Below are 23,015 nucleotides of genomic sequence, written 5' to 3'. Positions count from 1 at the left end.
GAACGTACATTTAGAAAGGAATATGCTGAAAACAGCAAGACTTAGGTCACACGCTAGGCAACCAAAATCATTCACATGTATCAAGTTTCATTCGGGAACAACAGGACGCGAGGAAAAAAAAAGGAGGTTCTTGGAAAAAAACTGGATCAACGCTCTTTTGTCGATGGGCAACCATGCAAAACCACCAAAAAACCACACACGTTCACCTTTGCATTGCTTCATATATGGGGAGGAATCAGAGTGCATATATAATCTAATTGTTTAATTGTTTATACAATGTGTGGTTCCAGAAAATATCCATACCCCACCCATGGAAGGGATTTTTCATATACCCCTAGCCCCTCCCCTCTGGATTTTCCAAAATCAACCCACAAAATACACCCCCCCCCTCCCCTTTATTTCTATTTCTAGTAAAAGCAAGAAATAAGCTTATTTATTGTTCAAGAGGCCGAATTTTGATTCTTACGTGTGTTTTCTAGTAAATTAGCGTATACTGTGACCAACATATAAGCAGAGGTCGAGTGGTAACGTACTTATCAAAAATGCATAACTTCAGTACAACCAATTCCACTTCATTATCCTGACAAAGCAGCAACACTTCAATATAAACGAACAGATATCATAATGCAAGTTCACATTCAAGGGCACTGGGGAAGAAACGCTTTACACTGCACCGGTAAAAACAAGGAGTCTGGGAATGAATTCAGAGTGAACGGCATGATTTTTGAGTCTCCAATGAAGGCCAAGCCAAATGCGAATTTACTTGTAAATTTATCGCCCAAAACACTCCCTAAAGCCATATGAAGTTGTTTTAATACAAAGGTATGAGTGGAAAAGGTAAAAATAAGGAGAAAGGACCCAGACCGAGTAGTTCAACCGGCGATGAACTCGAACAAGATGGCCGCCCTTATGAAAAACTTTTAGCTCTCTACAAGGCACTTGAACAAAAGGACGCTGAGAAAAGTGTGGAAATTGCAAGCCTAAAAGCCCTTCTTTAGGAACCAAGAGATAATTTAAAAACTCTCAAGGATAAAGTAGTTGTTCTCGAAGCTTCAATTCAGTTCACACAAAACGAACAAAATGAAGTAAAAGACCGTTTGGCGATGTGTGAAAAGGACCAGATTATACAAGAGAACAAGTTAACCCGCCAAAGCCTCTACAGCCGGAGATGGAACCTGCTTTTCTTCAAAATTAATGAAAACAAAGACAAGAATTGCCACCAGCTCATAAAAGACGTATTGACAAACAGTCTTAAATTTGAAGAAGAGTATGTAAACAAGGTTACCACTACTATTCACTTCTGCATTCACGAGTTGGCGCAGAAGACCCTTTGATTTTTTTTCTTTGTTTCTCTCAATTGAATGGTGAGGGCTGTCTTTCTTATTACGTTGATCCTTGGAAATCTTTTCAGTCAGGGATAATGGCCATCAAAGTTTGAAGAGCATTGCTACTCATACCACAAAATGGCCATGGGACTGCAACAGATATTTGAAAAGGTGGCAGGCCAAACACGACTCCTGTTGGTTGCTTAATGTACCTTAGACTTCTGGATTAAGTGCCATGGCTTTCCTGAGTAACGATAATAATAATAATAATAATAATAATAATAATAATAATAATAATAATAATAATAATAATAATAATAATAATAATAATAATAATAATAATAATAATAATAATAATAATAATAATAATAATTTATTAATTTATTTAACGATCTTAGAAATGATTCAGAAATTGCCTTTGGGCATTGCAAAGTGACTCAGTTACAGATGTGTGGATATTTTGTGGAACCACATAATGTACATGTACTCGAATGATGAAAGCAAGGAAAAGAATGCCCAGATTGTTTTAGAACTGTCTTCTGAGGAGCACAATATTTCACAATGTTAGGGGATGGGAGGCGTGTTGCACACAAGGCTATGTTTAGTACAACTTTGGATACTTTACCTTTTTCTTTTCCCAAAACATCACCTTAAACATATACTAGATGTACAACCATCAATGCCTCAATCCCCCAAGGAGAGCTAGCAGCTGTGCAAAGGCTACTAACTACATGATAATCAACCCTTTTTAATTTGTGAAGGCAAATGGTTTAAAATTTGAAACTTATACAACTGTTTCCTCATCCCTGGATTTTTCTTCATACACTTGAACTGGCAGGATTTACGCAAATACTGTTGCATGATGGCTTTTGGTTCTGGAATGTGATTGGGTGTTGACTTGGGGGTTCATGAATCCAGTCCTCGTGACCCCATACAATAATCTGTCTCAACTGTAGTGAATATATATATAATAATATAAATTAATATATTTTTTAGTATATAATAATGTATTGATTGAGTAAATACATTACAAACCATCAGTGACAAGAAAAGTGGAACATTGGCCTTGATTTGCGAGCTGATGGACATGAACTTATATGAAATGATAAGAGGTATGGCATACATGTACATCACCTGTGACACTGGTACCAAATGAGTTATCAAGCAAAGTCACAGGGGCTGTTCATTTTGTGAACTTTTGTGAATTTATTTCATACATTCGCTCTCATATATTCATCCTCAATGACTTCATTTTACAAACTCGCAAAATGACCAGCTCCCAGTTGGCTTGATATCTCAGATGGTTCTTCTACAAACACAGCCTTGTATGCATTCTTTGCTATTCAGATAAGAAGATACTCTTCAGATAATTTGATAGTGTAGCCCAAGTGCCCAAGTTTTGTACTAAAAAAAAAAGAACAAAGTTTGGAAGTAATCAACTCAGGTAATCAAGCACAATTTTCAAGAAGTTGCCTTCATTTTTTCTTACTAAAACTCTGAAGATGACTTCCGCTCAGGTTGTCGAAACGTCAGTCAAAGTCACCACAAACAGTCCTTCTCAGGACTTCACTCGCCCGGATGATCATAATTTACGTACTTATGACATGACTCCTGGGTTCAAACCATTTACAATAAAAGTTAAGACTTAAACTTAGACATAGTCTTAACTGCCAATATTTACGTTCAGTTTAGAAAATACAAACGAAGTAAAAACATTCTGCAAAGCTTAGGGACATTAAAAACAAAGAAATATTTACCTCGATCTCTCAAGCTCTGTCTGAATTCAGTTAACAGGGAGCAGAGCAGTGCACGTTGCATTGTGGTGTCTACAAAATTAACCGCAACATCCTTGCCCCTTTGGTCTTACTGCAACCACAATGCTTTGCATTAATTTTTGCAAGAAGGGTGCTGATTAAAGAGTTGCCTTGCTTGATCGTTTCAGGCTCCCTCGCCGTACCAGCAATTAATTATTGTCAGTAATTTATTAAATGTTGTCTTTGTTTGTTTTTAGGACGGCGACACTACTTACCTGAAGCCAAAGTAAAAAACTATATGTACCAGCTATGTAAATCAATTGATCATATGCATAGGTGAGTGGAACTGGTATATTCAGTTTGGTGTGCAACAAGACAGCTGTCATATAATGGGTAGAAAGCTACAGTAGTCAAGTCACTTTACTCCACTTAGGCAAGTCTGCTCTGTCCTACACTGCCATACTCTACTGTACTCATTTGCCACTTTTTAGTCCACTAAAGATTAAAAGTTATGTCTTTTAGTTGACTTTCTACTCTTCTCATTTCCAGGAAATCTGCTACACTTAACTTCATGTAACTTGTCTAAGGGTTAAAAGCCATGCAAAAACTCCACTTTGTCTTTTAATTTTGTCCTTAGTACATAAATTAGTTACTATTTGATTTACCCTTCATATGGACTAAAAACACTAACATGCAGGATTACAATAATTTATTATACCATATGATTGTTTCTTTCCTTAAATTTAGGAATGGAATATTTCATCGAGATGTAAAGCCAGAAAATATTTTAATCAAGGTACATATTGTCAAGTTAATAAATAGCACAATAAGGTTCAAAATATTACCTTGAGGCTGCTTTAGCTAAGTGAACATGGACTGTATAACATGGACCCTATGCCTTCGATGTAGCGCATCCAGTTTAAACTGTAGATATGTAAACCCCTATATCAAATTTAAGCTTATAGAGCTGGCTATCAAACTATACAAAGAATTTTGAAATAAAGTGGGTCGGCAAAAAACGGGTAAGGGGACGACAAAACCAGCACCAACCCTCTGAACAAACAAAACCACAAACATCTGATGGCGTGAAAATATTCGTCGAAACAGTAAGTGGATTATTTATTTTGGAAATACCGCAGCCTGGAACATTTTTTTGGATTTTCGCCACACCAACAATTGGACCCGCCAAAAAGCCACCTGAAATACGCCAGAAGTTGGCGTAAATCGTCTGGGGCTACGCCGAAGTTCTTCGGCGTAACATACATGTTTTACAGTATGGTGTCAGAAATGCCATTTTTGTGGAAGCAAGAGTCTCTAGCCAAGGTGATATTGTGTAGAAATGGCTATTGTTTGGGTAAAAAATTATTTGCTTCTGCTTTACATGTATGCTGAAAGTTGTCTTAAGGAATTTAAGAAAGCTGACATCAAGAAGGAGGTTGAATTCTCTGCCTATTATTATGTCTTCACGTGGAAATGAAGATGATGTGTCTGAGGGATTATACCTTCCAAAGGGTTTATCCAATAAAGACAAACTGATAATGGGCTGAAAAAACAGCTTCACGATCCGTTCGGTTTGACAAACTTTTATGGTGTGAAAACACATCATAAATTAATTGGCACTTTTCGGTCCGTATACGGTCCGTAAATTGCATGTCATTAAGGATACTTACATGTAGAATATTTCCATGTCTTATCAGAGAGAGGGGCTTAATATACAGTTTGTACAGATCTTAAAGACGCTTTTCAATCCGTATATATACGGTCCAAAAATTGCGTCTCATTTAATTTTCACGTTTTATCTGAGGGGGGGGGGGGGGGGACTTGTACGGTTTGTACAGATCGTAAAGGCAATTTTTCTGTATTAGTTTTATACAGTGTATTTTCAAGTTAGGGATAGCTCATTATTTATGAGGATAACTTGGTGAAAAAAATAGTTAACTTAAAAATTACCTCCTTACTTAAAACCGGAACAAAAAGCAGATTTTCTTTGCATGTCCAGAATTTGTCCAATTTTTGAAAGCCTGTTAATTGAAATGATTAACCTGTAGTCAAGATCATGTAATGTTCATGAGAGCTACAGTAACGCTCAAAAGTAAGTTACCACCCTCTCGCGAGACGCGATTCTCGTCTCGCGATACGAGTTTCTCGTCTCGCGATACGAGATTCTCGTCTCGCGATACAAGATTCTCGTCTCGAGAGACAAGACACTCGTCTCGCGAGAGAGTGAAAAAACTGTAAGTACAGTTACTTAGGCTTGACTTTTCTCGCGAGAGTTTCGCGAGAATATCAAGTTGAGTGTCGGTGTTGTTGATACGGCAGGACGCCCTTGTCACGCAGCAAGCTGAATTATGGAGTTTGGTCGCAAGCTTATCGATCGTGAACCAGGTTGCAAACAAAATCGAGCTTGCTTTGTTAAGCGACTTACCGACTGATCGAGGACTTAATGTGTTTGTATATACACTGTACTTTGTGATTTAGACCTCTACAGAGCGATTCAAGCGAACGACGGCTGCAAAGATAAGCGAACTGATCAATCTGTCATTGCGCATTTATTCGGAGGTGGCACGTTGGGTTATCGGAGCTAATAAATTTGCAGAACCTAATAAAGCGTCTTTGTGTAGAAGAGATTGTAAATGCTGTGTATGTTTTTATATCTTTTATTCTCTCAGGGATTTAGAAAAAAAAAAACAAACCCACAAACACATTCACTTTAAAGAGCTGGTGATGACCAGTTAGACCGTTGCGGCCTCTGTTGTACGTGCGCTAGCGATTATTTGTGTATTACATAGGCCTGAAACAAATATACGAAAACTTACATGTGATTTGCATTTAAAAAATCTATCTGTTACTTTTCAATAATGGGTTGTGGCTAAAATGTAAGTGTCAATCAAGTGACGACTTTGCGGGTAATTGCTAATCGTTAATAATGATAAGTTTATAACATAAACATAAAAGGCAATCAACATAACAAATCTTCGGAAAAAAAGCTTCTTTCCCCGAGGGCAAATGTTGTAATAAATATCTCCAAAGCCGCTTTGTTTTAGAAAAAGTGTTCCTCGGTTGGCTTCGCTAAATCATGCGACCTGTAGCAAACTACGCTATCGATAAACAACACACCTCTCCTTTAGCCTGCGAACACAGACGTATTTCCGGCTGCGGAGACAAGCGACAGCCGGAAATACGTGTGCGTTCGCAGGCTACACACCTCGTCGCCAGGCTGTTAAATATCATTGATCGATAAACTTGGATGTTAGTGAAATACATGCAGGGAATGAATTTGGATCAGTGAAATCCATCAATTGTTAAACAGACCACGTTGCTAAGCGCCCACTATTGTTTTTGAAAATCGGCGAAGGATTCTATGGTTGTCGAGAAATCATGCACGTATTAAATATCATTGATCGATTACAAACATAAATGAAACTATCATTATACAAATCTACAATAATTAAGGGAAAGAAAGTGTTGGTCATGACTTTAATAAATGTGGTGGCTCCTAAAGGAGCCGTTGTGTTTTGGCTCTTAAAAGAACCGTTTGTTTTAGAGGCCTGATGCACGGCCTTCACGTTGAATGACTAAGGGGATGACTTTCTTCAGGTGATTAATATAGGTGGAACACTCCTCTGCAGTCATTCTCTCTCTCCAGAACCGCAAAATTCCAGCAATGAGCTCATCTTTGGTGGTCGGCTTCACCAATGTTAAAAACGGCATACAGTGTAAATAGAGGCAACACAAGACAAGTGCACGAGAAATTCAGTTATTAGTTCTTCTCGCGAGAAACTCGGTAATATTCCAAAATTTCCGCTTTAGTGATTCTCGCAAGACGAGAATCTCGTATCGAGAGACGCGACTCTCGTTTCGCAAGAAACGAGACGAGACTGGTAACTTACTTTTGAGCGGTACTGTAGTAAGAACATATTATTAAATACTTCATAGTCATTTTGAACAGGTGGTTATTTTCATTCTACATTCTCTTGTTCAAAACGTTTTTTGAAAACCTGGTCAAAAGTGCAAAGCCTGTTGTAACGCTATGAGAGAAATTTTTTTCAAAGCCCAGTACATCTTTTTTCTGACCTGGTCATTCTACTTAATGATGAACTGTCCCTAATGGTTGCTTTGAAAGGTTGTTGAAGTGTTAATTGCTACAATGTAGTGTGTTTGCCTTTATTAAATTAGGATGATGTTGTAAAACTCGCAGACTTTGGATCATGCCGTAGTGTTTACTCCAAGCAACCATACACAGAATATATATCAACAAGATGGTAAACATTATTTCTTTGAAGTTAATAAATATTAATTAGTCATGGTTCCTTTCTGGAGAGTTCTGACCTTCAGATCTGAAGGTTGGTGGTTCCTCCACATTGTCTCTCCTCACCTGGGTATTTTAATAGGTGCCAACCGTGACATACTACTGGGAGTAACCCTCCAGGACTGGGTCAGTAGCAAATACTTCAATCTAGTTGTTTCTTTTCCTTGATTTGATACAAACACTTGTCAGGTTTATAAACCTCTTGCTGTATTGGCCACTTTACCTGTTTGGTACTTGATACTGGCTGATAGAGACTTGAGGGACAACAAAACTAATTATTTCCTGAGGGGCCAGTGATTAAGTGCTTTCAATTGTTTTACAGCCACAGAAAATAAACAAACAAACAACAAAATGAAAATTTCAACACAACTTTTACTTATTCTTGAAAGCTCTTAACATTCAAACTGTTTGACAAATATGACGCGATGAAGAAATGCAAAGCAGAACTAACCATCTACTAAACTTTTAACAAATAGTCATCATCTGTAACATTTCCTCAGTGGAAAAAAGTGCCCAAATGTTTTTTTTGTTTTCTTAGACATCCACTGCAGTGATTGACAGCAGTTAAAAAATGTAACAGTTACTTGAATCTTGAACTTCAGCATCCACATGATCACCAACCAGCCAATTAAAGTCTGAGTTATACCAGGCAAACAACAGCTGTATAGCAATTAACTATGTTCAACTGAAAAACAAACACATTAATCTACTTTTATTTTATTAGTCAATATCTAAGCAGAAATACTCTTCACAAAGTGGTCTCAAGGAGGTTCTGGGTTGAATATTTATTTAATTACTATATATTAAATATAATAAAATTATTCAGTGGAACCTTGATTTAACGAAGTCGCTGGGGACCGGCCAAATTTGTTCGTTAAATCAAGGGTCCGTTATATCGAAAACCTCGATATAACGAACTTCAGGGGAAACGACCAAAATTTTCGTTATATCAAGGTCATAGTTAATGATTGATTTGTAACACAGGTGTCACGGAATTCAATGCTGATGTCGAAATACTATAGTACCAATGTCTATGAGAAATAATAAGCCGTTGACTGAAAGGCTGCTGTCTCTTTACCATGAGGATAAGAAGGATTTGTTGACTGTTGATCTGTTCAGCGTTAATCTTCTGTCGCATGTTGACATCGTAATTCGTTATATCGAGGTAGATTTTACGTTTGGGCTTCCGGATTATGTTTATTATATCGATTATATCGAAGAATTCGTTATATCAAGGTTCTATTCCGTACATTTTACTGTAACTTTGGCCGGGACATAGAATATTGTTCGTTATATCGAGGACTTTGTTAAATAGAGGTTCGTTAAATCGAGGTTCCACTTTATAATAAAAATGTGACTTACAACAACAAGAGAGAAATGGAGAAAAATAACAAGTACAATACAAAACGTTTATAAAGTAACTCATAAACTTGAAAAATAAGTAGATTTAAATCTCAACATAGACTCAAAGTTCCTAATATCATTGCTTAAATTGTTCCAGTCATTAACGGCATGAAAACCCAGAACCACTGCTTACCCCAATAATAGGGGTAACATTGAAAGTTCAGTTTGGTAACGATTTCTGTTTGCCCACTATTAGATCTAATATTTAGTTCTAATGGTTGACAAATGGAAATCTTTGCCAATCAACAATGTAATACAACTGAACTTTCAATGTTCCAAGTCGTTGAAACTACATTATTATTATTATTATTATTATTATTATTATTTTTATTATTATTATTATTGTTATTATTATTATTATTATTATTATTAGGGTTAAAGTACACTATGCACATGTAATTCAAAGAAATTGGAAAGCTCAATACACACGTGCAGACTTTGTAAGGTCAGAGATAATTTCAAGGAAATTTGGAACAGTTGAAAACAAGGTATAACTGGTGTAAACAGGTGTAAGGTTTAACTCCACTATGACAACTATGTAACTAACCAAGTTTGAGAGTATTTCCCCGCTACTGGTGGGTGTAATTTCTTTGATTCTAGGTACCGTGCCCCAGAATGTTTGCTGACTGATGGTTACTACACTTACAAGATGGATATGTGGAGTGTTGGTTGTGTTTTCTTTGAAGTGTTAAGGTGATTTAAAGACTGAGAGTGGCTTACAAAGATTGTTCTGCAATATTTCTATATGAACGCAAAACCTGTGTCTGGTGCCCACTTTTATTAAACTTTGGCAAATTATTAAAATTATAAAAAAAATTAGCCATGTTTCTGTGCTACATTACACTTGGTCTACATAATTTTATTTTCCTGTAGTTTTTACTCTCATTTGCTGGCTAGCTGTGAAATCTAGTTCAATCAAATGGAGATGGTTTAAATGTCCTTTGCCTCTGAATTTTGCAAAACCTTTTTTGTGTTGAATTTACCTTTTTAAATTTATTACTTGAACTTCAACTTCAACCATTGTTTTTTTGTTTGTCTTTTTATCAGCTTGCATCCACTTTTTCCTGGGTCCAATGAAGTTGATCAGATTGCTAAGATTCATGATGTCCTGGGAACTCCATCACCCGTCATTCTAAAAAAATTGCAAAAGTGAGTTACAAAATTATTTTGTCTGTTAAGGAAAATTTAAATTAGTAGGTCATATAATTTATGTGTGATGTAGTCCAGTTAAGTATATTTTGTGTTCAGTCTTAAGCCCCTTTCACACCAACAAAACATGTAGCTCAAGTCGACGAGCCGATGCGTCATCTAATGCATGCTTACGATTTGATTCTTCCACTGATTCACGTTTTTTTTTCGTCGTTGTTTGGCGCGATTTCAACAGAATGGATTTCAACATAAACGTTAATGGTTTACTTTTCTTTGAAACAAACAAAAAAAAAAAAGAATCCAGGTGCATGGATCGAACTGACGTCCCGCTTCCAGGATCACTCAATTGACTGGGCCGCACACCACGTTAGTCCCTTTGGCCACCGAAGAAACTTCTCGAATCGAAGTGAATTTCAATGAGCACATTGTAACATCGGAACGACTTACAAGCGCAAAAAGCCACGCTTCGCTCCCCGGCGTCAGGGTGACCATGGTACCATGGTTTTTCATTGCCAACCATGGTTGACCATGGTCGACAGTGTTGTGACCATGATGCCTGACCATGGTGACTCTTTTACTGCTGACCATGGTTAAAAAATATCACTATCAAGTATTGAAAGATACTGTGTAGAAAGTTGCAGTTGATGTGTGTGAGGATGAAGAAAAGTGATTTTCATCAATTTTAGATCACATTTATAAGCACTGAAGTACAATTACTGAACACCATGGAAAACCATGTTCAACCATGTCCAATCACGAGTGTCACTCATGCGCTAGATAATAGATTCGCTGATACACAAGTAAAAATGTTTTTATGTTTCAACACATTTACAGCATAATTTTTTGCTGATTCACTAAAATAACTATAACAGAAAGGAAGATAAAATAAAACTTTAACACTTTTGAGTCGCTTTTTGTCAGCCATGGAATACCATGATTGACCATGTTCAAGAGGACTAACCCAATAGTGATTTTTAGTATATGTTTTTCTTCACTTGGAGCTCTTGTCTAGTTAGCAGAACAAGTGGTAGTCCTTGTTTTAAAAATTCTAGCTTGCACAGGAGGCTTATGCGGGGAAATCTTTTCACATGCAAATGGTTTCTAATATATTCCCCCGCCTGAGTCTCCATTGCAAGCTCGATCCAGTTCAAATATTTTACCGAGAATACGAATATGGTCTATTCACATGTATAATTCACAGTTTCTTTGTTGTAGGTTTTAATCTTAACCATGGCAAATTTTAATTAATATGCAACAATAACAAATGGTTTGGAAGAAAGAGAAAGGAATTGTATACGTTGTCTTATTACCACAAGAGTGAGCTGTATTTTTTTGTATGTTATTTTAATTGGTCGTATAAAGACCAAACCAAGATGAGCAACTGATATAAGTATTTGAAACTGGCTTCCTTTCAAGGAAAGCTTTAATACTAAAAAACATGAGCTTACAATTTTATTATTGGTCATACACTGAACTGCATTTGTGAAAACACTATTACTTTTAAACCTTCTTTGATGAATCTTGACTCCATTAAATGCCAAAAAGAACAGCAATGCTTTGAATCATAATTCCAACGGCCTTCATGCGCAATGCTAGCTTTTAAAATGAGCAAGAAAGCGACTGTCTGCAGCTGGAGTCTGACTGAGTTAACCGGCAGCCATCTTGGATTTCATTCAGACTGGGAAGACTGGGCATGAACAAAGCCACTTTGGTCAGCAGATATGGCACTGCAGGCTCGGGAAAAGACCGTTTCATTTTAGATTTTAGGCGGGATTCAAGCGTTTAGGAGACATTTCCTCTGGATTTTTACCTCTGTTAAGCTAAAAAATGATGGATTAAAGCAGCAAATGTGGATAACTACTTTAAGAAAGAGGTAAGATTTCACACAATAATTTTGATGAAAGACTACGCGAGAATGTGTGATTTTATAGATCTTCTGGGTGAGTGCAATTGCCCTTCTTGAATTTTATAGAGCAAATTCGAGATTTTTGAAGTAGACATTCCCTATTTATTTTTAATACAAAGCTTTTGCATTATTGTTTTAACGGGGTAATAAATATTATTATTATTTGTAGCCACTTTGATATAATGTCTTGATATAAGCTGACGACTTACATGATCTTGATTTGAATGAAGCATGGAGATCAGTTCATGATCAACTTCATGCCCAATTTGGGTGTATATTTTTGTAACTGTCACCTCAGATGTTAGAATGCACTCATTTTACTCAGAAACCAACAAGATGACACTGTAATCACTCAGAAGAACTCACTTAAAGCGCTCAATTTTCTGTTTTACTACAGATTTTCAACTCAATATTGTTGTCAAGCCGATACGCAAGACTGTACTGAGCTTCAGAGTGAAGGCACCAAATCCTGCTCAACAAGATAAGTCGACCACTATGATCGTTGGACTCTTTAATAATTTTAACTGATTCATTTTGTTATGAATCGTGCCTTTTGCTACTAATGTACTACTCAGGAACATTGATTACATGAATTTACATGAATGTAATAGCCTGATCACAGAAAAGTAATAAATTCCTGTCTGTCCCTCAGTCACTACTTGTGGTTAAAGCCTTTAGTGTAATTTTAAGCGTTATAAATAAAGCTGTTTCCATTATAATGGCCAAGCATGATCAGTGAAATGTTTTCATCAATGAATTCCATGGAAATTCATTAAGAATGCAGTTGTGTTCCATGGAATAGTTCTTGTGATTAATCAATAACTTCCAGATTTTAAACGGTACCAATCTAGTGAAGCATTGACACGCTCTGCCTTGCCATTTCATGGTTGACCATTATGTTATATTAGTAATTGGTATGTTATTTAAATAGATCAAAACTAAGGCATGTTTGACCATGGTTTTCCATGGCATGTATCAAACTAAGGACATGGTTGACCATGGTTTTCCATGGTATGTATCAAACTAAGAACATGGTTGACCATGGTTTTCCATGGTTTGTATGAAACTAAGGACATGGTTGACCATGGTTTTCCATGGTATGTATCAAACTAAGGACATGGTTGACCATGGTCAAACATGGTATGTATCAAACTAAGGACATGGTTGACCATGGTCAAACATGGTGTTTAACCATGGTCAACCATGATTGACCCTGTTTCTTTCCACAGCCAGCTTGACCATGGTCAACCATGGTCGGCCTTGTGCCATTTAACGTCCATGGTCGACCATGGTTAAACCATGGTTGCACCATTGTCAAACCATGGTTGACCATGGTTGGCATCCATGATCAGCCATGTTTAACAAAAGGTTTCTTTTGTTTCTCGTTCGAACAAAAGATGGCAAAGACACACCGCCAAGAAAAACTTGGTTTTTTGCATACGTTATTTCTCGAAAACGAAGCACTAATTAACGAAAAAAAATACAGAGCAATGTTTTTCCATTAATTTGAAGGCCACATGCAAAAATTCAGGCACTTTTGACAAAAAAAAATTTCAAGCAAATTTTCGACTTTGCATAGTTTTCCATCAAGCCCTTCAATTAAACCAGGTTTATCAAAAATGAAAATTGGTAACAGAAAGCTGAACCATTGGCTTTGACATAAAAATTCAAGTAAACTTTAACTTATGCTTTCATTTGTGCTAAATCTGTAGTCGACAAAAATCCGAAATCAGCTTTTATGAAGGAAACAATTTTAAAATGTGTTCAACTAAACAACTTTTAAATGTGTTTAAGCCTTGGTGTGAATGGGGCATTAGTCAGATTGTTCTTACCTATTAAGTGTAATAACTTTAAACTGCGTATAGTTCATTATCAGTGCAGAGGAATTTTATTTATGAGATGTACTGTAGTTGAAAAACTGTGGTTTTTTTTCCTTAGGAGTTGGGAGGGGAGGTTTCAAACATAACTTTTGATGATAGCCTTTTTATCAGATACATGCACCCTCTTGTTCTAACCTCCTTGTACACCTTGCAATCACAATCCCCCCCTCTTATAACACATGTGCCCCATCCCCCATCCTATCTGATATATCTACCCACCCTGTATCTTAAGTTAAACAGTCAAGTGTCACATATAATGATTTACCACCAAACTCCTATTAAGCAGTAAGCCTTGGGAAGAAGCAAGCGGCTGCTTAGTGAAGGTGATTCATTCTGGTGATTCATCAGATATTTATATACTGCACTGCTGGACGAACATCACTATATTTGAATATGAGAAGGCTCGGGAAGGCTTGTGACAACACGACAAGCACATCATACTACCTGTTATTCACAAAGTCAAAGTTTCACTCTCTTGATAAGTGCCACAAAAATGTGAAAGATCCTTTAAAAGTGGATACATTATGTAAATTGAGTAATGGATTTTAAAAAAAATCCTTTCGTATTTTTTGTTCTGGTGCTCCTCACATGTATATTTTAAACTGTGCCCCCAAATGTTTTTGATGTGTATACCAAGAAACTGAAGACTGGTGTATAACAACTGCTCTCAGAGCCGAAGCCTATATTTGACATCCCCAAGCATCCAGCTTTTTAATTTACGGGTACTGGATCCTCCTGATACAAAAATGTACTTCACAACATCTGTAATAATCACAGTTAAATTGTATTAATATTATTATTTTGTATTAATTACTTACCTGTTTATTTTCTTTTGTTGTTTTTCAGTAAATCACGTAGCATGAATTTTAACTTCCCTGCAAAAACAGGGACAGGCATAAGTAAGCTTCTGCCTCATGATCACGTCTCACAGGAGTGCATTGAACTCATTGAACTTATGTGTGCTTATGATCCTGACGAGAGGTGATTATGTCTTATTTAAAATGTCAATTTTACATTTCATAAAATCTTTCAAAAGGTTTTATTATAATTATATAATGTTACAGTGTATGGACAGTGTTTTTTATAATTATTATTAACCAGCCTATAAAAGCTTGTTTAGGTTTACCTGGAGTTTCTTTTTGTAGGCCACTCACCAGAAAACCTTTGTCTAAGTTGTCTTGGTCACCACAGAGTACTCTTCCTAGAAAAGCTATCCGGCATCCTCTGGGATAAAGAAAGAAAATTAAGGACGGTGCCTACTAATACCGAAGTATTTTTGTGCGGTTTATGACTATGCAGGAAAAGCAGATCTTAGCAAGGACTATTGGAATTCAAAAAGAAAATTGGGGGTAACTACACATTTTTCAGAGATAATTAAGCAACAATATCTCTATGAAGCGCCAAAATATAAAGTAATGTATGGGATTTTTTTCTAAATTAAAGCTTAATTTTCTCTGAAAAATGTACGGTTACCCCCAATTTTCTTTTGAGATACCAAAGGCATTTGGTAAGTTCTGCTTTCTCCATATAGTTTTAAACCGCGCAAAAACATTCCTGTATTAGTAGGCACCACCCATAGGAAACCCGAGTATCTCGCGATGTGCAGAACGTATGCGCAGTAACAATAGTAGGCACCGTCCTTAAATGGACTTGAGGAAAACAAAATCACTTAACTTCCCTGTTCTGTTGCTGACTTGATCATGATGCAATTTAGATGTCATTATTTATTCATTTCAGACTTGTTGAATTTACTGTCTTATGTGGTCTACGTGCTTCTTGTAGAGTGAACAAACGTGGCCAGAGTATCAATTAACTGGTTCATATTGGTCAGAAAGTTTAAGCCATTGAGACAGAATGTGTCTGCACATGTATAGGGATCCTCAAATTTTTTCCCTTTGGAAGAGCATTTTTGCTATCGTTAGAATTACAAGATTGTCTGTCCATTTTTATGTTGTTGATTTTTACTGGTGAGGCTCATATTCACATTTTCCAGCAGAAAACAGTTGTTTGTGAGAATGACTCTTAACATTGCTTTGAAGCCCTGTCAAGAATATACTATAGTCAATTCTTTTACCTAACCCATAATGTGCAGTTCCAGAAAATATCCATACCCCCCCCCCACAGAAGGTTGTTTTATTTTAACCCCCCACCCCCTCGGAATTTCCATTCCAGAGGGTTTATGATGACCCCCCCACCCCTCCAGAATTTCTGGGGTTTTAATACGCCTTTAATACCCCGCAGAAGTTCAAAATCCATTAAGACTAAGAAAATTGACGACGCACACTATTATGATCAATTGTTTTTATTATTGAAGCGACGTTGACTACTCTTAAACTAGTTCAGCTATTAACAACACTTCGCTATTTTACTTGTTTATCCTTTTGGAAATTGGAAAAAACTCTAAAATGGTCGAATTTTTAGGTCAATAAAACATGGCTTAATTCTTTGTTGTTGCGTAGTTTACATTTATAACTTTCTAGAGCACTTAAGCAACTTTTCTTTTTCACCTAAAAACGATCGACCGGCCTTTGCAAATATTTCCAATTTTGTTATGACCTCCGCAGAAAAACGTTTGCTATTGCCACGAAGAAACCGCTAAGAATCTAAGTTGCACATTGAATATACGATGCTGGATTTTAATGTATCAAGTAGAATTTTGAAGAACTTTGAAAACCCAGTCGAAAACTGGCTGCATGCACAAGAATTGAAAGCCGCCTTTGTGAACAGTTTCAAAAGGTTCTCCTGTCATAACTTCAAAATTAATTAGTCTGTGGATTCACGTCTCGGCACTGAGATCGTGAATGAAATGAATTCGAGAAAGAAAAGAAGTTTCTGTTTTCAACGTTTTATGTCAGGTTTTTACAAAATAAACGTCGCTGTCTCACGTCCAACGGAATTCAATCTAGAGCAAAATTTGCACACATCGGGAGAGTTTCGCATTTGATGCCACGGGATCAAATTTCAACTCCAATGTTCATCAATATTCACTGGATGGAAATATCTCTGCAGAATCTTTTCCCTTTCTTCCAGAAATCTTTGTTGTGAAAGATTGCATTGGAGAAATTACACGTTTTGTGGCCACGGTAAAATAATTTTCCGTGGGAAATAAATTCATCGAGCACGACAGCGCTGTCAGCACGCACGTTGTACGTTTCGTCGTGTCAGAAATAGATTTCAATTGCAAACTAGCCTGTGGGACTACGAGAAGGCCATGCTCATCAAAATAGTTGGTTTGTTCAGAAACCTTTTAATCTCTTCATTTGATGCTCTAATACGAGTAAAGAGGGGTTTTATTTAATTCAAAACTCGAACTTCAAACGATTGTGAAGTCACAGCCATGCACTCGCGGCATGATATGAGGCTGATTGATCGCGCCGCGAAGTCGAACTTCAAAGAAAAATACCTGTCATGCGCTACTTTTGCTTATCAGAAGGATTAACTAGACAACACTTCTACCGAAATGTCTTTTTCCAGAATGATCATCGTTTGCGCTGCTTTTGTGCTGGATTATAATTATTTTTCCGCAGTGGCGACTGAAAATTCTTGTCAGCCAACTTTGTGCCTCGCTTACGATTTTTTTGTGAATCTCCTGACCCTCTGGAGAAATTTTTCATAGGAACACCCCCCAACCCCTCGGAAATTTCCGTCTATTAACCCCCCTCCCCCTCGGAATTTCCATTGACCTTCCATGGGGGGGGGGGGGGGGTATGGATATTTTCTGGAACTGCACAATGCACTGTGCCGGCCAAAACCGGCTGTAATTTCGGGCACATCCGTGCGCACTATGCATTTGGAGCCAACCTCCACTAGAAGGGAATTTTTTGTCCCCTATTGTTCTCATTGTCTTCAGAAAGGACTGACCAAACAGAATCCACTTACTGTGCATATATTTTTAGGTCTTAGGGGGGCCTAGACAAAAGAGCTTTTTGTCTATAGAAAATTTTTAGTTGCCGACTTTTGCGTTTTCCTAAGGAAAACACACCTTTTTGAAATGGTAAATCGAAAGAAGAACTGCTAAGAAATACTCAACAGTTTCGACAGTGGAAATCCGAGAAATAACTGCGAAGAAAAAGTGCTTCGAGTACAAATTGTTGTTTTATCCAGGCGACGAGCGAGCGGACAGCTCAAATCATTATTCAGGCCACGGACTTTCTGCGAAATTTTAGAGTACTTCTGGGAATTCAACAGCCAAAAAATTACAGGTTTGATTGTGAATTTGTACTAAAATACTATTCTAATTGACCGATTCTTTGTACTCGGAACAGTTTTTGCGAAATATTTGCACAGGTCGAGAAATTCACTTTGAATTGGACTTGTTGTTCCTTCAAATCGCTTGCGCGTCTCTCGTCTCGCATTTATAGTTATACGCGTTTCTTTGTAAGGCATAAACAAAGACTTTTCTGAATAAATTTTTCATTTAGGAAAGCTTTTCTTTTTCCTTTCTATTTTCATTGAGAAAACGTGACAACTGTGCAATCTTGCGAAAACAAACACATGCTCACGAGACGGATCAAATTTCATCCATGTGACGCGCGGATCAAATTTCATCAAAATTTTGCAAATGTTTACCTTCAAGATTGTTTTTTGGAAAATTTTTAATTGGCAACTAGTGTATTTTATTCCATAATTAGTAATTTTAACTATCTTAGACTAAAGGGGTGTTGTTTTTTTTTGCCCTGTAAATGATGTATTTTTACTGCACAGGGGGTAGGAAATAACCACTTTGTCAATTTTGCTGAATTTTGGAAAACCTCTGGAAACGGCTGGTCCTTAATAGTGAGCAAGCAAAACTCAGATAGTACAGAATTATGTGAAATAAAATCTCGTGTATACACTTAAAATAATTTTGTGTCAAAACAATAAGACTACTTTGAGCTTAAGAGCACTTCTCAAAGTTCTACATGTATATCCTGCAGTTCATGAAATGTAATTAAAAAAGGTAAATGGGTTTGTTTACGTCAAACTTTTGAGTACACAGAAACATGGAATTGTAAGCATTTTATTAATTAAGTTGACAATTCAAAATAAAACAACTTGGCTTTCAAAAGCAAAAGGAGCTAAACTTAATAAAGAAAAGGACTGCTCCTATTGAGAATGTTCAGCTCAAAGGATGTCATTGCCGTTTAAAGTTACTACAAAGCAAAGCTGTAAATTTACCAGAATGTTGTGTCAAGAGAACTTGAAAATCTTCAGAACATCTTCAGAAAGTATGTTCCATTCTTTCAATTGATGTTTTGCCATCTGAATCAGTTTGTCATCTTGTTTTGCTCAGCCAAGACAGCACTCAGCAGACTTGTGGTATCAGTCAACAGTCCATATTAAATAACTTTTAATTAGGTATAATGCAAATGAAAATGCTGTCAAACTCATGCATGGTATCATGCCCTACCAGCTGTGATTGCAGTTTGCAATGGATATTATTTTGTGTTCAAGACATTCCCTGTTACCCTAACTTTTCACTCAACCACTCTCAAAATTGTTTGTTCTTACTGTTGTACACTGTACATGTATATCATAAACTGCAAATTCTTTGCAACTGTGATAAAAATGGGACTTAAAATTATTTCTCCACAAAGTTCTTCCAGGGCTATAAATAGTAAAATATTGGTCAACCATGTCCAAAGCACTTTGCTAAATTATTTGACACTTTATTGCTGAATGCTTGTTTAAACATAATTTCCAGAGTATTCCATGGTTTATGATTTGAAGCTTTTTGCAATTTATGAACAAAAATATCAAGTATGAAATTCAATGTTCTTAATTATTTGAAGAAATATTGTGCCAAGATGTTAATCATAATGTCATAATTTGTCTTTGGGGGAACAATTTATTAGCAACCTAAAGGGGTGCAGGGTTTTGCAAATTTTGCACAGTTAAAAAGCCTCTATCACTTACTTGGGGTTTTTTAGTGACTAGGGGCAGATTGTAAACTAGTTCACTCAGTCCTGTTACATTGTAAATTAAATTGGACTTACTGTAAATGCAAAAGTACTGTTTAATGCAGAAATCCATGTACACTGTAATAGCTAAATTATTTGTTTTTGTTGTTGTTTTTGTAATGTAGAATATCAGCCAAGCAGGCCCTGAGACATCCCTACTTTAAACAACTCAGGTATGTATGAAAGATACGATAGCTCTACTGTTACACGTGCTCCACTGCAACAGACTTAATCTGTGTGATTATTACTTACCACATCCATGAAACAGGTGCTGGGCAGCACTCTGTTTGTATTAATGGGTGCACCCTAGAATTGATGCCACAGTAATTTCGACGCATTATCTGAGAATAAAATGCTACACCCATGAGAAGAAAACCCAGTTTGGATTGAGTGTTTAAATATTGAAGTTAAACCTGAATGTCATTCTTCCTATATGTTATAAACTAACAGATTAGTATATTTAGCAAATACATTCCATTTTGACATGTGTCTGTACTCAGATAACTGACCCAGAACGTTGATGTCTATACGTGATCTGAGAACAAAGAAGAATGAATCAAATTAACATAAAACAACATTTTATTTTTGTTTGTCTGCTATGCCTTCTTGGCAAAACAGTTTGCTCTGTTGGACTCTAGGCTGGTCACACCACTCAGTGACATCATTATTTTGTGTATCTGTAGTACCCTAATCACAAACTCCTCAAGACCAATCAAAATGTGAGTTTTACACTGTTATCAATCAGGGGTATCAAGTATCATTTATTGGGAGTACCTAGCTCTTTGCTATTCGTCTCCCTCTTTATTAACAACCTTTTCTATGTTTGTTAAATCCTTGTTTCTCAAATATTCACAGAGAGCAAGACAAAAGGCAGGCAGCCAGGTTGTCATCACCCTCTGAGGCATCAGTCATTTCTAAACCACACAGGACAGTAAAAAAGAAGGTACAGAAGACTCCCCAGCAAACCACCCCTTTTAACTCGTGAATTGTGTATGCACAATGAATGAGTTATCATAATCTAACGAAAATTTTCTCATAACATCAGTGCAACAAATTTTTTGTGGCTACTGCCTTCTGGGAAGGTCAGTAGCTACTATGTTACTGTGTTATGCGTTAGTCCGTAAATCGGAAGCTTTCGAAATAATTGCAGAATTTACCCGAAGTTGGGTCGAGTTCACCACGACAGGTTGACAAGATCTCAGTCGGCTTTCTTCGTATGGAAGATCATTGTATTCAAATCAAAATAGCTGCTGTGTCTTTCATGCATGGATTTTTTCAAGGTGGCAATTTGTGGTTCTTGGAAGGAAAGCACAGGTTTTCAATACTGTAAATCAAAAGAACAACTTCTAAGGAACACTCGGCTGCTTAAAAAGAGGAAATCAGTGATTTCATAGCGAAGAAATTCCTGTTCGAGATTTTGTGTCAAAGCGAAATATGTGTGATCATAAACAAGATCTGCAAATCATCACATGAGCTGTAGACATTCTTGGAAATTTTTGCGTGCTCCTGGGAATCCACTTTATAAAATACTACAAGTTTGAATGGAATGTGAATTTGACCGTGCTTTATGTCAAATTGATGGATTTGTCATATTTCAAGTAGCTTTGTATATGGCTTTTTTGAAAAACATACTCAGTTTAAAAGAGCCGAGAAATTGTACTTGAGTGACTCGCAGTTCGCTTGGATCGGTCGCCTTCATTCGAGGTGAAAATTGAAATAATGAACAAATTTGCTTTTCAAGCGTGAACACAGGTCTGTCTGAATAAATTTTTCAATTAAGAAAGCTTATTGTCTGTTTATCAGTGTGTGTCTTGATTCACGGAATTTCTTCACCATGCGATCTTAATATGTAAACCATGGGAGAGCCAAACCATATCTATTACTGTTCCCTGTGTATTAAAGTGTAAACAAACTGAAATCCTCCAGCACATACCAAATTCATCCATGTGACAACACGATCAAATTAAGCTGCACAATTTGGGCACTGACTGGAGCTGTTCATTCGCCCCTCTGGATTTTATACAACATTGCTTTTTTACTGCAATATTCTACAAAAATAAAGTATTAGCCACATGCAGTCATAGACTGCCTTTTATCTAAATTAGTAACTACTGTATGAGCTTGGAGACCATAATTATGTGATATGCCATTTAAAAACTATTTCCTGGGCTATGCTATCAATCACACCAACAGATCTAGAAATGGAAGAGTTTACAGATTAGATCGACAAGTGTCCAATACAAAAAACAGGGAAAAAGCTTAAAAATGTTTGTATACCTGCCAACTCTCACGCATTATGCGTGAGTCTCATACCTGCTGACTAAAGACATCAATCTCACGCATCAAGGCCAACTTCTCACGCCTGACTCACAAATCCGGACGAGTTGTTCTAAAAATACTTCATTTCATTTCAGATTTGTTATGTATTATTTCTTTCCCCTTATTTATAACAATCGCGAAAGCTTTCAAATGTCTATAATCCGTTTGAATTGGAAGTGTTCAAAGGTCGTCAGAATATCTTCGGACATTGTCGGCAATGTTCGGAAGTCTATGGAAATGGCTCGAATGTTTTCGGAAAATTATCCCAGTCATGACGAGACAAAAATCTCACGTGTTTGACTCAGAAAAAGTGGGCAGTATATGTTCGTATTGTATACCCCTAAACTATACCTTAATTTTCAGCTCTCAGTGCATGGGTTGCTGTAGAAGTAAAAATTAATGGGAACAGATCCAAAAGTTGGAGGGGTGTTAAATCAAGTCTCGTACAGGAGGACAGCATGATTTTATGCCTTCACTGCACAGATTGATCTTCTCCAAGATCTTTTGATTGTCCCAATTTCACACAAATTGACCAAATATTGAGCTCTTGATAGCATCATGCATCATATGGTAACATTGTACAACGGCAATTTATAACAGTGTAGTTTACATCTTTTCCTTTTTTTCTTTCAGAGAAAACACGTGATGGGAAGGAGTCATGTACATTCTCCCACTGAAGTAAGTAAATATTATGGTGACATTCATTTATTGAGATGTGTATGCTTTGGTGTTAAGGAGAATTTGGTGACTCCAGAAATCATGTATTATTTAATCTACTAATAAAAGGTAAACATTAAATTGAGTTACTCACCAATGTTTGAGCTGCTGACCAGAACTGCTTCCAATCCGTATGAAATTTACCTCCAAAGTAGCCTGAGACTCAAATTAAGTGCTGCCATTTTGACTAACACTTTAGTATCCTGGCTTCCTATTCATGATGTCATATTTCCATATAAGAGAATATTGCAAAACACATGGGAATCGCTTTCGAGCCAGAATGTGTCCGTCATCACAACAATAACGACAAGGA

At 36.7% G+C, this 23,015-nt stretch overlaps 2 protein-coding genes across 2 annotated transcripts in view; both read left to right on the top strand.

Moving 5' to 3' along the window:
- LOC146489321 (MAPK/MAK/MRK overlapping kinase-like) overlaps positions 1-23,015 on the top strand; it is a 33,099-nt gene that overhangs the window by 4,182 nt on the left and 5,902 nt on the right. The window contains exons 4-13 of the mRNA XM_085107859.1: positions 2,367-2,437; positions 3,337-3,415; positions 3,827-3,875; positions 7,256-7,341; positions 9,393-9,485; positions 9,840-9,941; positions 14,574-14,708; positions 19,792-19,839; positions 20,522-20,609; positions 22,619-22,663. Of these exons, the coding sequence (XP_084963985.1) occupies positions 2,367-2,437; positions 3,337-3,415; positions 3,827-3,875; positions 7,256-7,341; positions 9,393-9,485; positions 9,840-9,941; positions 14,574-14,708; positions 19,792-19,839; positions 20,522-20,609; positions 22,619-22,663 (796 nt within the window). The remainder of the gene's footprint in view (positions 1-2,366; positions 2,438-3,336; positions 3,416-3,826; positions 3,876-7,255; positions 7,342-9,392; positions 9,486-9,839; positions 9,942-14,573; positions 14,709-19,791; positions 19,840-20,521; positions 20,610-22,618; positions 22,664-23,015) is intronic.
- The window catches only part of LOC146489322 (uncharacterized), a 219,254-nt gene that overhangs the window by 192,405 nt on the left and 3,834 nt on the right, over positions 1-23,015 (top strand). The gene's annotated exons all lie outside the window — the stretch shown is intronic.

The sequence above is a fragment of the Pavona decussata genome, unplaced genomic scaffold, assembly GCF_977016875.1.
Source record: "Pavona decussata unplaced genomic scaffold, jaPavDecu1.1 SCAFFOLD_6, whole genome shotgun sequence".
In the NCBI taxonomy this organism is placed as follows: domain Eukaryota; kingdom Metazoa; phylum Cnidaria; class Anthozoa; order Scleractinia; family Agariciidae; genus Pavona; species Pavona decussata.
The sequence above is the reverse complement of the archived record's forward strand: the minus strand, read 5'-3'. Positions and strand labels throughout refer to the sequence as shown.